Source organism: Chaetura pelagica, unplaced genomic scaffold (genome assembly GCF_000747805.2).
Source record: "Chaetura pelagica isolate M959 unplaced genomic scaffold, ChaPel_1.0 scaffold137, whole genome shotgun sequence".
NCBI lineage: Eukaryota > Metazoa > Chordata > Aves > Apodiformes > Apodidae > Chaetura > Chaetura pelagica.
This window is the reverse complement of record NW_009953947.1, coordinates 2,565,368-2,581,348: the sequence shown is the minus strand read 5'-3', so window position 1 is coordinate 2,581,348 and position 15,981 is coordinate 2,565,368. Positions and strand designations below refer to the sequence as shown.

At 38.4% G+C, this 15,981-nt stretch overlaps 1 protein-coding gene across 1 annotated transcript in view; it reads left to right on the top strand.

Annotated features, from left to right (window-relative positions):
* The window catches only part of FBXL13 (F-box and leucine-rich repeat protein 13), a 75,606-nt gene extending 59,957 nt beyond the window's left edge, over positions 1 to 15,649 (top strand). Inside the window, 4 exon segments of the mRNA XM_010001803.1 lie at positions 3,968 to 4,102; positions 7,566 to 7,729; positions 15,489 to 15,588; positions 15,590 to 15,649. Of these exon segments, the coding sequence (XP_010000105.1) occupies positions 3,968 to 4,102; positions 7,566 to 7,729; positions 15,489 to 15,588; positions 15,590 to 15,649 (459 nt within the window).
* The last annotated feature ends 332 nt before the right edge of the window (positions 15,650 to 15,981 follow it).

Below are 15,981 nucleotides of genomic sequence, written 5' to 3'. Positions count from 1 at the left end.
TCTTAAGAGACACACAAATATTGCTCAGTATACCTCTAAAGGCATGTTTCTTACCAGCATAAATTTTATTATTACTATTATTAAAAAAAAAAAAAAAAGTTTCAATAAGAAATGCATATGGAAATTTTCCAGACTTAATAGTTGTCTTAGCTGCTTTCTGGGAAAAATAGCTCAAATTGAACTGTGTCAATATTTAAATAAAGCCTTTAAAGATATCCTGTGAAAGCATTAAAGACATAGTCAATTCAGTTCTATTGATGAAACTTATCTGCTAGAAAATAGACATTTTAAGCTACATCTGTGGAATACGGACTTCTTATTCTAAAGATCATGTCATGCTCACAGCAAGACACTTGTTGAATCTCACTAAACTTAGGGTTTTTTCCAATGTTTTTATTTTTAAAATAATTATTATATACAGTGGGTTTGAAATTTGAATATGGGATCTGGGCAATATAAAGCTATATATTGTTCTTAAAACAAGAAGGTTACATATATTGTTTAGTGTTCTGATCTCAAACCTAGCTTATGAACTTAGAAATTTCCGAGGGCAAATACTCTTTATGAAGTAAACAGGCAGGAAATTACCTAATTTGTAGAAATGCAACTTGATTGAAAGACAAAGTTATTTATATTGATGGCAAGTTTTGAAGTTACATAGTGAGAAAACACTTTCTCTTTTGAAAAATCAGCAATTATCATAGAAACATGAATACTAACACAGTATTTCAATTTCATGTTACAATGCTTATAATTTTAAAAATGTATTTCTGATTTATATTTCTGATTTATATTTCTTTTTTTTAAGTGAATGTCAACAATGAGACTTTCCATCCAAATATTTACTAGGCTTACACTATCATCAGAGCAGTAACTACATACTCAGTTCTGATTTATTGGTACTCGTCTTATTTTGGTAAAATCAATTATTCAGTGTTAGTGTAATTCTTTTTATGGGTAAAGCAGTGTACTGGAAACTGGAAAAGATTCAGAGAGAGTAATGGGGATGATCAGGGTATGATACAGTCTCCATAAAAGGAACAGATAAATAAGCAAATAACCTCTGGTCTGGAAAGGGGCTGGCTGAGGGAACACGACTGAGCTCTGTTCAATCACAAGTGGCATGAAAAGGGTGGATAGGGATCAACTTTTTGCTGATTGCTTCCATACATAATCTAGGTGGGCATGAAATGGACCTAGTTTGAAAGTTCTGAATGAAGAAAAGGCCATTACTGTTTCCAAAATTAAATTCCTTTATCACTGGTTGCTTGAAGTTTACCTAAATCCTTATGGAGGTTTGACAAATCCAATAGGATTGTATTGATTTACTGCTTTGTGTTTCAGATTGTTATAAGGTGACTTCACTGTAGAAAAAAGAACCATCCATCTTGTTATAAAGGAGAGAGGACTTACATCCAAATAAGACCATTTTTTTCTGTAACTGAAAATTCTTCCTAACCATATATAACAGAAAAGCTTAAATCGTGTTTTTTAATGATATAAATTTCATGCCCATAAAGAGTTGCAGAACTTAAGGCTGCAGGTACAGGCAATGCCATCACGTAATCCCTGTCGTCAGCTTCTACATTTTTCCTTTATTAAGCTCCAACATCCATCATTTTATAGCCATATATTGTGAGAATAAGTCAGTTGTTGCTGCATGCATCTGGATTGGATCTCGTTACCCAACATAACACGTCAGGCCATTGGGATTTGCTTCTTTAGGAGCAATTCTGAATTGCTGTGCATGAATGTTCTGCATGAAGTTCCACGTTTTTTACAAAAACAGTGACCAAGTATGTACATCTTGTGTATCCCATGGAAAGTCAGCGTAGTGCCAGTGCTGCTGCTTTCACACGAGACTCTTCACTTCTACATTGTGCTCTGCTTATAGCTAAGAAGCTGTTTCAGTGTTGCACTGTATAAAGTAAATTCCAAAAAAGAATAGGAAAAAAAGACGTGCTTACACTTTCCTTTGTCTGCCATATGATTTTGAATATTTTAAGAAGGAAAGCATCAGCAATAAGTACATGTAGGAGTTAGAGAAGCAATGTGGTCATGGATTTAGGGAGGGCAGGAGAGGACAAAGAGGAAAGGAAGTAACAAGAAATGAAACAGCAAGTCTTTTTTTGTAAGTTGAATCTTTTTGTATTATGGAAAATTTGTAAAGAATAACCCCATTGTATGCTGCACATCTGGATTATCCTTTGATTAGATAAAGAATATTTAAATCACGTGAAAAGAAAATGCATAGTAAGAGGGCCTTACTGATATTATTAAGGTAAACTGCTGAAAGTTATAAAATGCCAAAAATAATGTTGGCTGTAAAGTCTTAATTTATTTATCTGTTCCCAGGCATGATAACAGTATGTAAATGCTTATGTGATCATATATTTTAGAAATATGATCTTTGCTCATTCATAACTCAGATGATGTTTACTTAATGAGCAGCAATTCAGTATTTTGTATTTTCATTGATGCTTGTGTGTCTCCTTAGGTCTTATTTACACAGAATTCAAACTATGCAAATAAGTTTGAAAATTATGTTATTTCCTTCAGGTGGTTTTCTGTTCTTTGTAGTGTCTAAATGTTTTGCAAACTTTATCTTCACAATCTTTTAGGTTATTTTTTATACAGGCATAGAACCAGGGACACAGAAATGAGGAGAACAAAGCTCAATTCCCTCTGATTGCAAAAAGAGGTTTAGTGCTATTTGCAAAATACTGTAGGGATGGAGGTAAAGGTTAGAGCAAATTCAGAACCTAACTCTGAAGGATATTTTATATACGTATGTAGACAAACTATGCCAGTAAAAACAAGATAAACATATCTCACAGGCATTGAAACCTTGGCTTCAGCTTGTGCTACATACCCTAGCTGAGAATGCAGTGATTAAGTCATCACATCTGAAGCCTAATTCTGAAGGGACTACATTTTCTCTTACACATGGATAAAAATATTCAGTTCTTTGGCTTAGAATGTTTCTGTATTGCAGGTAACAAAGAGCATGTAAAGCTGATTGAAATAGGAAAGGTACAGAAGCCAATTGTAAATTCTGAATTGTCCTTTCTAACCAGCCCTTAGTTAAAACATTCACATTCTAATATTTTTTTTGTAAAATAAAACAAGAAGCCAAAGCCCAAGAAGCCCTGCCTTGCTACAGCTATACTGGTAGATGGAAAAAAGTGTCAGTGAGGATACAGGCAAAAAGTTCTAAAATTCTGGTTTATGAAACAAGTTTCAGACTTAGTAAGTTTCTCTGCATCTTTTTAGGTGATACTTATGAGAATCACACAGAATCATATGATTTCTTGGTCATAACAAAGCTAATATTTTTCCAGTGATCAACCTGAGTGCCTGAGTTGCTGTTTATGTAAGGAAAGAAATAGCAATGCCAAAGGCAATAGTCTGATTACTGCAGTGGGTTTGTTGTTTTTTCTTCAGAATATAAATATATAATATTTGTGCATGATAAATATGTACATTTACACTTACACTTACACACATGTGTCTCTGTGTGTATGCACATGAGTTATTTATCCATGTAGCCCTTAGTCTGTTGAGGACTAATACTTGAATGTTTTGAAATGCTTTGTGCAACCAGTGTTTTTTATTCAATCTACTACATAAGTATTTCCTTTTTTACCCTGTAGAGGTAGAATTTCTATTCCAGTAAATGACAAATTGCACTGGCTTGAGGTCAAGATTAGCAGGCCTGAATGACCAGCTCAGTAACATGCTTAAGGCATCTCACCACAGTTCTAGGCTGGACATCAGAGAAGAGGAGGGTTCTCACTGGAGCTAAACCTTTGCTTGAGCCACAGAACATTTTGCGACACTCACAAATCGTGGCAGTGATGAAGGGCCTGAAGTGGATCAAAGGACTGATGTAAACATATCGTAAATTGAGAAAAACAGAGTAGGCACATTACTTAAGAATGACTGGTGTGTTTTTGTTCTCTTTCAGGATTTCTGTGAGGGCACAAGATACCTGGAATGCTGCCATATCAGCAGCTGCCCTCAGCTGTCGGATGATGCTGTGAAAGCAATGGCATTTCACTGCCAGAGACTGACAGCTGTCAGCATAGCAGGTTGTCCAGAGGTATGGATAGGGCAATTGCTCTGGGGTTGCTGTTCCAAAGAAGTACTTAGTGTTTCATTCAGAAATTTGACCTGCTTGCATCTGTGTCTTCTCACAATCCTACAATGTGCTCCACTAATTCAGAAATCAGAGCTGAAGTTGTGCTGACTTGATGTGAGTTTAAATTCTGGGACTTGGCCCTTGGGAGTGTTGGGTGTTCTTCTAATGGTTGCAGTTACAACATGAAGGTGTCTGTGCTGTTATCAGGTAAAAGTTTGTCTCTCCGTGGGCTGGTGTCTAAGGAAGAATGAAGATACTTCCTGCAAATACTCTTCTGAGCTTCTGATGTTTTGGGGGCTTCCAAAGGGCAGTGTCTTTGTTTAAATAACTGTTAGCATTTTCATGCTTTATTTTTCCCCAGGTAAGACTTAAACTGGGGCGTGAGAACTTTATATCTGAGGCTTTAAATGACAGGGCAGTGGCTAAAAGCTGATGCACTCAGAGATATAAATTCATGCTGAATTATTTTGAAGATTCTAAGCCCAAGAAAAAAAAAGTCCTTATTAATTTAAAATTTATGAGGTATTTGGCTAGCTTATACCTATGGAAAGAGGTCTTCCTTAGGCTGGAAAAGTTTATTGTTACTTCCATCACTATCAAGTGGGAATACACAAAGTTTATACTACTTTTGGAATAGTTAATCTTGAACTATCCTTTAAAATGTCATTGTACTCACTGGACCAGTTTCCCCTTTTTCCTACTGCAGTACCCACATGCAGTTTCCTTCCACAACCTTCACTTTGTCCCTGCCTTTCTTCTCTCCAACAGCCATCTCCATAACCCTTGACTGTCCTTTCAGCCCTTATATTCTCTTACTCACTGCAGTGGCTGAGCACCTTAGCCTCCTGGACAACTAGTTTGAGCTGTCCTGCCTGACTAGTTAGCCAGCCCTAAATTATTCTTATTCTGATCAGTTTGTTAGCCTTCCAAAAGTTCTAAAGTTTCTCAGCCTCTAGGCCAAAACCTCCAGGCAGGTCAAGGAAGTTGCTCTGTGTCTTAGAATAGCTCTTGGTTTTTATCTTATGGAAACTTACTGTACACTATGAATTATTATAAAGGTGAGTCTCTGCTTTTAGATAGATAGTAAGCTATTTTTCCATAATAACAGTAATAATAGAAGTTGTGGGTGGAGATCTTCACAAAGTAGTTGAAGCTTGGTAGTTTTGCAGGCAGTCTTCTCTGCCATGCTTTCCACTACACTTTATAAACTAACAGGAAAAAAACAGCAACCCCAACGCTTATAAAATGGCAGTAGATACATTTAGTCTAGAAAATGGGAGAGTTTCTGATTATCAGAGCAGTGAATTGTAAAACAGAATCCTGGGAAGGGAGATAGGGCTAAGAATTAAGGAATGTTAGGATGGCACTTGGTAAGGGAATTAACTGGGTAATAGTTTGTAGTTCCTGCAAATTGGAACAAGAAGTAGACTCAGTGACGTTGTAACCCCCTTCCAATGCTTTGTTCCTAGATGGTATCTTTTCTTTAAATGGTTATAAAGCCAATCTATTAACTGCTAATACCCTGTTATTTTCAGAAAAGAACATCAAGACTCTTTCACATAAACCTACGCATAAGTTTACAAGTCCTTTTTTGACTTTAATCCAGCTTGCAACTCCATAAAATGAGATGGGTACACCTGTGAATGTTGAAGTTAATGGGCGTTTCAAATCCTTTGGCAATCTCTCGTGTAAATTGAGGGAATCCAGCTGCTAAGTAAGGAAATATTTTCCACTCAGAGATTGTTTAAAAATTGTCAGGAGATTAAAGTAAGAATAAAACCTGTTCCAAAGGATATGGGTTTATATGCCCAACAGTCATGTCCTGCAACATCAGCTATATTACATAGATATATATCTCTCTGTGTGTGTATATAAATTTTAAAAAAATCACAGCAAGAGAACATAGAAAAAATCAATATAGAAATGCATGTCCATTGAGAATGTTTTGGCTTGTGCTATGAAGGTTACTCGAAGATTAGAGGAGCTTACCACTTTAATCATGTCTACTGGGGCAAATCATTTGTCTTTGAACAAATTTCAGTGGCTTCAACAGAAGTGCAGTGAGCCTCTCTGTCACATTGCTGTGCACCTACAACAGGTACAAGTCATTTTGCAAATGCTGATACTATAAAATACTCGGCAGTTCAGTTCCTGGTCTTACTCAAGGAATGAGCATGATTCAACAGCAATTCTGATTTCATAGGAAAAATATGAAGTTGCTGTGGGAAACATATCATACACATGAAAAAATATAGCAAGAACTGAAAATAAATCTCTGGTTAGATTAATATTTAAATAGCAAAGTTCTGAAGACACAGTCGATGGATAATTAATTCTGTAATATGCTCCTCTAAAGGGAACAGGATTTGAGTGCATGATGAATATAGAGTTCTCTTAAATGCATCTGATACCACTTACTGAGTTTGGTCAGCAACTGTGGTTTATTTCAAAAGGAATAGTATTGTATTTATTAAAAATTTAATCTACTTATGATTCTATTACAGTTCTGATATTGAGCATATAGCTAAGTCTGGAATAAGCAAAGCACAGAATTACCTCTATATTCCAGGAGGTCTGTGTCACAAGATAGTGTGCTAATTTTATGTTCCACAACCCAAGGTCTCAGCTTCATCTTGCCTCCTTGTCCCTTTTAGATTCTCAAGAGATTGGCTGTTTAATGCAAGTGAAGCCCTCATCTCTCTTCCCAGCATCCCACTCCAGTGATTTAATCAAGTATCTTTAAAAGGTCTTTAGTATGTCCCTCTTGATTTTAGGTCCTGTCAGAACAAGGTAGTTAGAGGTTGTGCATAACGTATTCTGGACTGTTCCCACTGAGGTCAGTGGAGCCATTAAGCAGCTTGTATGTCTGCTTTTGTACCTTGAAGACTCTGTGTCTTGTTTTTTCTCAAATGCAAGTTCCAGCATTAATAGCAACGAATATCAGTTTAGAAAAATGGAATTGTGTGGTGAAACTGAACTTCAGAACTAAAGAAACCAACTATACATTAAAAACGTCTTGGTGTAACAGAGATCTGAGATACAAAACTGATGTAACAAAACTCCAAGCGCAGCCTAATAGTTTAAGAGAGAACAATGTAATAGCAGGTAAGGCTAAAGGCTTCTATGTGCTAGATGTGAAATTATGAGGTTGGGAAAGTTCAAACATTTTGATTAGGTGAAAAAATATCCCACAACACTTTAGACTGTACTGGAATCACAATTTACTAATACCTTGATATTTAAGTGACTGTTCCTGTACAGCCTCTTGCAGATATCCAGAATTCTGCTGTGCTAGAAACTTTACTTCCATGAAGCATTTTATAACATAGTTTTCCCACAAAACAAATGCTAAAATTGTGCTCTATGGTTTTTTTTCTTTCAACTATTCATCTAACTTCTGTGTGTCTTCTTGCTTCATTTACAGATGACTGATACCTGCATCCAATACTTGGCTGCATCCTGCCGTTATCTCTGCTTCTTGGATGTCTCGGGTTGCATTCATCTTACTGACAAAGCACTGAAGTATCTTTGGGAAAGCTGCAAGCAACTCAAGGTTCTCAAGATGCTGTACTGCAGAAATATTACCAAGTAAGAGGATATTTCCTTGTCTTGATTCAGAGCTGGTTGTAAACCCAAAAAAGGTTTTTTTGAATGAAGGTTTTTTTTTCTTCATTGGCATCCTGGTGCCATGGTACGTGTCTGGCTTGAGCCATCTTGCTCCATTCTCTAGGGGCTGTGCACACTGCTGCCTTAGGACTCCTGTAGCCTCCTGTGGGTATCTACACCTTCCTGGTTCCCCACAGTATTTAAAAAACAAACAGTTCTGGTCAGGTTTAGAATAACAGAATCATGCAATCATAGAACATCTTAAGTTGGAAGGCACCCATAAGGATCATCAAGTCCAACTCCCTGTTCCTTGCAAGACAACCTAAAACTAAACCATATGACTGAGAGCATCGTTGAGACACTCCTTAAACTCTGGAAGGTTTGGTGCTGTGACTACTTCCTTGAGGAGCCTGTTCCAGCAGCCAAACAGCCTTTCAGTGAAGATAATTTTCTTAGTGTGCAATGTAACCTTCCCCTGATGCAGCTTCATTCTATTCCCCTGTGTCCTATCTCTGGTCACCAGAGAGGGGAGATCAGCACCTCCTCTTCTGCTGTTCCTTTTTGAGGAAGCTGTACACTGTGATGAGGTCACCCCTCAGCCTTCTTTCTCTAATCTGAACAAACCAAGTGACTTCAGCTGCTCCTTGTAAGTCTTGCCCTTGAGACCTTATATTGAGCTGTCTGAAACTGCACACCGTACTAGAGGTGCAGTGCTCAACTTGCCATCAACTCAAACCCCCAGATCTCTTTCTGAAGGGCTGCTCTCCAGCCTCTATTCCCCCAGTTTGTATATATAACCAGGATTACTCTTCCCAGGTGGAGAATCCAGCATTTGCTTTTGTTGAATTTCGCAGGTGGTGATTGTTCAGCTCCCTAGTCTATCTAGATCTCTCTGTAATGCCTCTCTACCCTCAGGGAGTCCACAGCTCCTCCTAGTTTAGTATCATTGGCAAACTTAACGTACATTTGATTCCTGCATCCAGATAATTTATAAAAACATTAAAGGGTGCTGGGCCTAAAAGTGAGCCCTGGGGAACCCTACTGATGACTGGCTGCACACCTGATGTTACCCTATTTACTGTAACCCTTTGAGCCTGACCCATCAGCCAGTTGCTCATTGAACATATTATGGACTTGTCTAGCTGTAGACAGTTTATCCAGAAGGATACTGTGAGAGACAGTATAAAGCACTTTGATAAAATAAAAAAATCCCACATCTACTGGCTTCCCTGGGCCAACTAGATGGGTAACCTTGTCATAAAAGGAAATTAAGTTGGTTAAGCAGGAATTTCCCCTTGTGAACTCATATGACCAATGACTGTGTTGTCTCAAGTGTTTTTCAATAACTCCCAGAATAACCTTCTCCATAATTTTACCAGGCACTGAAGTGAGACTCACAGGCCTGTAATTACCAGTGTCTTCCTTCTTGCTTTTCTTGAAAATTGGAGAGCTGAGTTTAAAGCTGAGTTTTCAGCTGCAAGTCTCAAAGGTGTGGCTTTAGTGTCCATCACCCTTCCATGGGAGTTCAGAGCCCCACAGACCAGGTGCTGTACACCTAGAACGTGGCCAGATGTGCCAAAGGGACTGAACTAAAGAAAAGGAAAAGAACTAAAGTATAAGCATGGTTGATGTACCTGACTGTATAACTTATTCAAACTTTATGAGAATAAGAGATACATAATACTATCTTATACAGAGGGTGTCCATACTAGGGGAGCTCTAACTCCACTCTAACAGGACCACTACACATAGTGCACTCCCTGCCAGACCGTTCCAGGGTTTAACAGTCACTTTTAATAGTCACTTTATATACTACAAGATTAATGCAGATATTTAATAACTTAAGAGATATTTCCTGTGTGGTTCATGCTTTCCAAACCCTCTTTGGTTTATTTCCCTCTGTCTCACCACTGACAATTCAGCTGTCATTACTTTTATTTTCTTTACTTCTCTCTGACTGAGTTTTTTTAATGTCATCTCAGAACTTCCTCCTTAAAACCTCTACTTCTAATTAAATACTTGTTAGATAAAGAAAGTGTTCTGAGGGATTGTTATGCAAGAGTAGTAATTGAAAAAAATATTGTAATTCAACTGCACTGTTAATTCTGAGAAAATATATTTCAAATACATTTCATCTCCTCATAACTTTCTGCTTTACAGTTTTTCTCATATTAAGTCTCAGTGGGCTTTCTTTGACCCCTGGATTACTGTTGTTGACTTGCTTTTTCTGTGACTTCACCTCTCTCTTTAGGGCAGTAAACAGTGCATCATCCTGGCATGGTCTCATTGCTTGTACATCTTCCCCTGGAAGTGTGTTGTAGTAGGGAGAGAAATTTGTGCAAGTTTCATTTCTTCTGGGTGAGCCATGATCAAAGAACTGATGCAACTTCTCAGAAGACTGTTTGCATTATTGTAGCCTTTGCAGGATGACCCAGGATTATGCCTCTGCCTCAGAGTCCCATATGCTATGGGTTCTCCAAATGTCTTGATTAAACTTTTCTGACTCAGCCAAGGAATTTCCCAACCAGTTACTTTTACTGTAAAGAAAGCCCTGGAGAGTTATAGATCCTTACAAAACAAAAAGCAACCACGAGACACACATCTCCACCCAGTGTTCTCTTTGCCCTTCTTGTGATTTTTTAGAGCTGGGCAAACTTTGCCAATTTTATTTTCTTGAGCCTGATTTTCTGGTATGCAATGGTGGATGGTTTTTTTCTTTGCCAGCCCCAATCTCTAACCCTTTGCATCCTGTGTTCAATGAAGGAAACTCCAAACCCACAAAAACTGTTGGGTGGATCAATCATGTAGAATAATTCAGCACTGAAGATTTTGTTGCTTGTCCTTTCCAGTGGGTCTGAAGAGCCTCCCGAGACTTAGGCAGGCTGCAGACTAGAATGACCACATCAAGATCAGGGTGGCTTTTCAATGCAGACTCTAAAATCATTATTAGATGTGAAGATAATCAGGAATCAATGAGTTCACAGCTAGATTCAGAAATATTCCACAGCCTGTATGTGTCAGGCTTTCAAAAAATCTTTTTTATTGTAGTTGAAGGCCAATATTGCAAAGATTATAAAAACTACTTGTTTTCTGCCAATAACTACATGAAAAGCACAGTAAAATATGGCAGTGATGCTACAGTGTTAGTCAGCTTTTAGCAGGTTTTCAGTAATGACATTAGAAGTGATGACAGTACTGTCACTTATATATCACAATATATTCTTACAGAACTATGTATTTCATTCACAACCTGTATGTTTTTAGTAATCAATAATAAGCAAGATAGTCAGAAAAGTGACCAACAGGGCCTCATTCTCTGTTTTCAGACTAAATCTTAAAATCTTATTTGGGTTCTTAGATTTTCATAGAATGTAGAGGAAAAGGCTGTTTTGGGGTATAATTAACATGCTGCATGTGTGACGTACATTTCAGAGACATTTGTGTGACGTACATTTCAGAGACATTTTATTCCCTGTTTGAGGAGATGGAAGAGGACATCTATGCAAAAATAAAATTAATGTGGAGAACAAAACATGCTACTGGCTTAAGTTCTAAATAAGCAATAGAAGACATTCATTTTTAGTTTAAAGTTGCCCTACAAAATCTATAAATCATGTATACTTCATTTTGCCAAAGGAATTCCCCATTATTTATTGTTAAACACCAATCAATCCTAGCAGACCTCTCTGAATAGCCTGAGCCTTGCTAATATTGAAGCATATCTCTTGTATTGTGTCACATTCTTTTTCAAATTATGATTTTTACTGCTTCGTTAGATTAAAATAGAAACCATATGGAGCCACAAAGTTCTTCAAGCTTCAGTCCCATGCAGCTTCATAGGAAACAGTTACAAGCATGTAAATTGTCCATTCTTTCCAGTATCAGGTAACATTTGAGATTACACTTGCCAACATACTAGCCTGGTTACAGGTTTATTAAATGTTAGAAGAGAGAAAAAATTCTATGGCCTGATATCCTGCTGCATATTTCTGTATCTAGAGGCTAATGACCTTTCAATTCATCCTGTTTCTAAATGCCATAAAGAATCATGGATAATCTGCCTGCTGGAGTATAAGATACTGCTACAATTGCTTTCTTCTACTAGAGAAGCAAGCTAACTAACTGCTTTGTAAAATGTGGCTTCAGTAAGAAATGGTTGTATTGGTTTGATTCACTTAGGACTAATCCTAGAAGAAATACACACTGGGTAGCACACTGGCATCTTTAGAGAAACACTTCTCTTCCCTGGAAAACATTCTCCTTAAAGTTCAAAGCACAGATACCATTTAATTTCAGCTGCAGTGCTGAGCAAGGTGTTGTGCTCTATCAGCATTTCTGGGAGCAGAGTGAGAGAGGAACTCTGCCAGTGCCTTGAGAAGCCTTCTCCAGCCAGCCTCATGCTCTCACCAAACTGCATCTCATCTGTGACAGTTTGGTTCCACCAAAAGCTGCTCTTTGAGAGCAAAATTCAATGCTTCCTTCTTTTCTATTTGCACTAATATGAAAGCAGTTATGTTTATTTTAAGCTTATGACTACTCTGTGAACAAGTGAGTTGTCAACGAACACTGTTACAATTTTTGCTTTTTAAATGGAAATTACATTGTGTCTTAATAGCTACAAAACATTTGACATTTGGAGAATATTATGACTTTTGTTTTGGGGGTTTTTTTTGTGTTGTGTTTTCTGATGGTTGCTGTTGGTCAGAAAGGGATTTGCAAGAACTCTGTTTTCTTGAAAAAGCAAAATGTTTAGGTATTATTCAAATGTTAGATCTCTAGGCAGGAAGGATTTGGGAATCCACACAAATGTAATTGGAAAAGAAGACAGTCTGCACATGATTTGGCAACAGATCAAGAATAATCACTCAAGTATTCTCTTGAAGAAGCATCAAAATACTATAGTACTGTCTTCTCATTGACTGTGAATCCCTCTTCAGGATTACATGGAGGCTCCCACGTTTCATGCCTTGTTTCAGCCACCATGTGCACCTGAGCTGGATGCCATAAAAAGATTCAGCTACTGCAGCTGCCATGGACTTCAGAATACTTCAGATTCTATCTAGTCTTCTCACTTGTGGTTACCCTGAGAGTGCTTGCAGGATGCTTTCTGCTTTTCCCATTAGCTGCCTGCCTTCACTTGCCTCTTCAGCTTAATTTCTCCTACATTCACACTATGAACAGTTCTCCCATGATTTTATTTTCCATTACTTTTTACTCATGATTGTTTTTTTTTAACCTCATATCAAAAAAACCTCTGGTTTTTATTATGATGGACCAAATCAAACATTTCTGAATTTTGGAATGGTTCAGCATTCAGGCCATGATGCAGGATTATTCATATCTCCTCGTAGCAAAAGGGACTAAAACTTAGGGTAAGGATTCAATTATATATTCCAGTGCTGCTTGAGCCATGTGTTTGGGCCAGTTCTTTTGTCCGACTTAGACCAAGACATATTTGCTTTGCCAAAGATAACTGTAGTAATCTGCTGAAATGCTTTTATTCATCAATGTCATCATTTAAGACACTATGTAAATAAATAAAGGCAGTCTGTCATAGTACAGTATCTTAAATAAATGATTTATTTTGCCATGTGTTGATGATTAATGAATGGCTGTTTCTGGCAAACTAATCAACTGTAGCTTCAGGCATGGGACAGCATAAGCTTCCAAAGAAATAGTAACAGCTCCCCTTATACATGCTTCAGACAGCCACCATACATTGCATTTTCCATGAAAAACAGGAATTTGGACTTGGATGAGTTGATTTTTATTTTATAGCTTACAGCTCATATAAATTGTGCACACATTCCTCAATGGCACAGGCCTCCCTAAAAACAGATACAGCTTTGTGTTCATGTGGTTCACACAGTGTGTCAGTGTTAGATTTTTAAATATATATATATATACATCCTGCAGGGGTTGAAAAAAAGCCCTCCTCACCTCACTAATTTTGTCCCTTTTGCACCCCTCCCCACTTCCCCCTTCCTGCTGTGGTGGTGCAAGCATTGCAGCTGTGCACAGCTGCCTCTTCTGGAACCATCTTCAGCATTTTCACTATGGGAAAAACACCCCCAACATGATGAATGCTGCAGTAGCATTGCTGGCAGATGACAGACCGCTTTAATTTTGATTTTTTTCTATTATTGTTTAGATGCTGTATGTTATGTTCTGTTACAGAGCTTAGGAAACTGCCCAACAGGGAGAGACATACCAGCAAAAGGTTGACTCTCCTGAAAAGGATGGGAGCTGTACCAAGCTGCTGCCTCCTCCCCAAGGAGCACAGGAGAATTCCTGGCCCAGGGGAGCTTCCAGAGGCACAGGAGGCAGCCTGGGGAGGCTGGGGCAGACAGGGCTCTGTGCACTGGGGAGAAGGTGGCAGCCAAGGCCCAGGGGTAAGGGAGAGAAAGAGACATTCAAAGGACTGAAAGTGGCAGGTTGAGCTTCTTCAGCACAGGAAGGCAAGGAAAGTTGCTGGACTGATACTGCCTGGAAAGGACAGAATTGATCTTCAGCTTCTTCTTTAGGGTGTCTCACTCAGTAGGCCTGATTTTCTCCCCTTCCTGTGTAATTTTGCTCTGGTTCATTGTTTCTGTGTTCTAGTGCTGCAAAGGGGCAATGGCCACAAAAGGCCGAGAGCTCAGAGGGGCCAGGGGTGTTTTTGGACATCCTGGTTCAGCTACCATGGAGCTGCAAAGCACAGCCTTGGCTGAGCACAGGGCCAGGGCAGGTAACAGTACAGCTCTGTAACACTGCCCATTGGGCATGCAGTTCAGGGACAACACATTCTGAAAAGAGGTGGGTAACAGAAGATTAACTACAAGTGGAGAGATTAGCCAAAAAGAAAGCAGGTGAACCAGGAAAGGGTAAAATACTTGGAGGTGCCACAGAGACTCCAAAAAAAAAAAAAAAAAAAGGAAAAAAAAATACAGTTACTACATCTCCTCTGAATAGCTATGAAAATCCACTCTGGAGACACTGTGATATCTTTTGATGTAATTGGTTTATTTATCTTGTTTGGTGTAATGTTTTCTTCACAGCACAATGTTATTATTCCCATGGCATTGACTGCTCAGTCCCAAAGATCAATGTTTTAGGCTCCCCAGTCCAGACAGACATGGACACACTAGAGCGAGTGCAGATGAGGGTGACTGAGACTGGAGCTGTGCTGGAGCACAGAAATATAAACCCAGGCAGAAAGAATTGCTTTGCTCAGTCACAAGAAGTAAAGGCTCAGGTTGGGGGAGACCTTATTGCCCTCTGTAACTCTCATTAGAGGACACAGAAGAGAAGATATGGCCAGACTTTTCTCAAAGGTGCACTAAGACAAGCAGCATATGTAAAGTTTTGATTACATGCAAGGAAACTAATTTTTTAATCAGGAATCTGGTCAAACACTTGAACAGGGTCCTAGAAGGGCTGTGCAATCTTCATTCCTAGAGAGATTTAGAACTCAGCTGGCAAAGCCATGACCTACCTGGTCTAGTTGGATCCATTTAGAGCAAGAACAGGATTAAATGATCTCCAGAGGCCCCTTCCAAGCTAATATATTCTGTGACTCTATGGCCTAACCAATTAATTATCTTCTTTCTTAATTTCCACACCACTTCTTGTAATGTCAATAGCTTCAGCTAAAACTAGGAACTTGTGCTCATTAAACAGCTTTTAATGTTCTTTGTAGAAACAGCCTCTGCTATTTTTTTTTCTTCTGTAATTTTTAATTTTTTTTTAATTCTTGTTGCAGACAAGCTGTCTTGAAATACACAGCCAAACTGGAGAAACATGAACATAGTAATACTGACCCTCCTTCCTGGTTTGGATATGACCGGGATGGCAACATACTTACTGACACCTAAAAACAAACATGGGAGCCTGAATATACACATTCTTCAGAATGAAAGATGAAGAAACTGCACAACAACTTCCACAGTTCAAAGGTTTTTCACTGGAGCATGAAAAGAGCACTATGTTATTTTTCTTAAAACTAATCATACTTTAATAAAAGGCCATTTGTTTGGGTTACTAAGTAAGCACTGCAAATCTCACTCCCAGGAGTGCATGTGCCTTCAAGGAAGACAGGAGCAGTGAAACAACGTTGCTAACTTTCAGATGTTCATTCAAGCTGACTTAGTCATCAATAATGAGACGTTTTTGTAGTCCCATGCAGAGACAGCAATAAATAAATCTGTGTGTGTTTGGGGTTCTTGTTTGCCATTAAGGTCCTCTGCAGGACATAA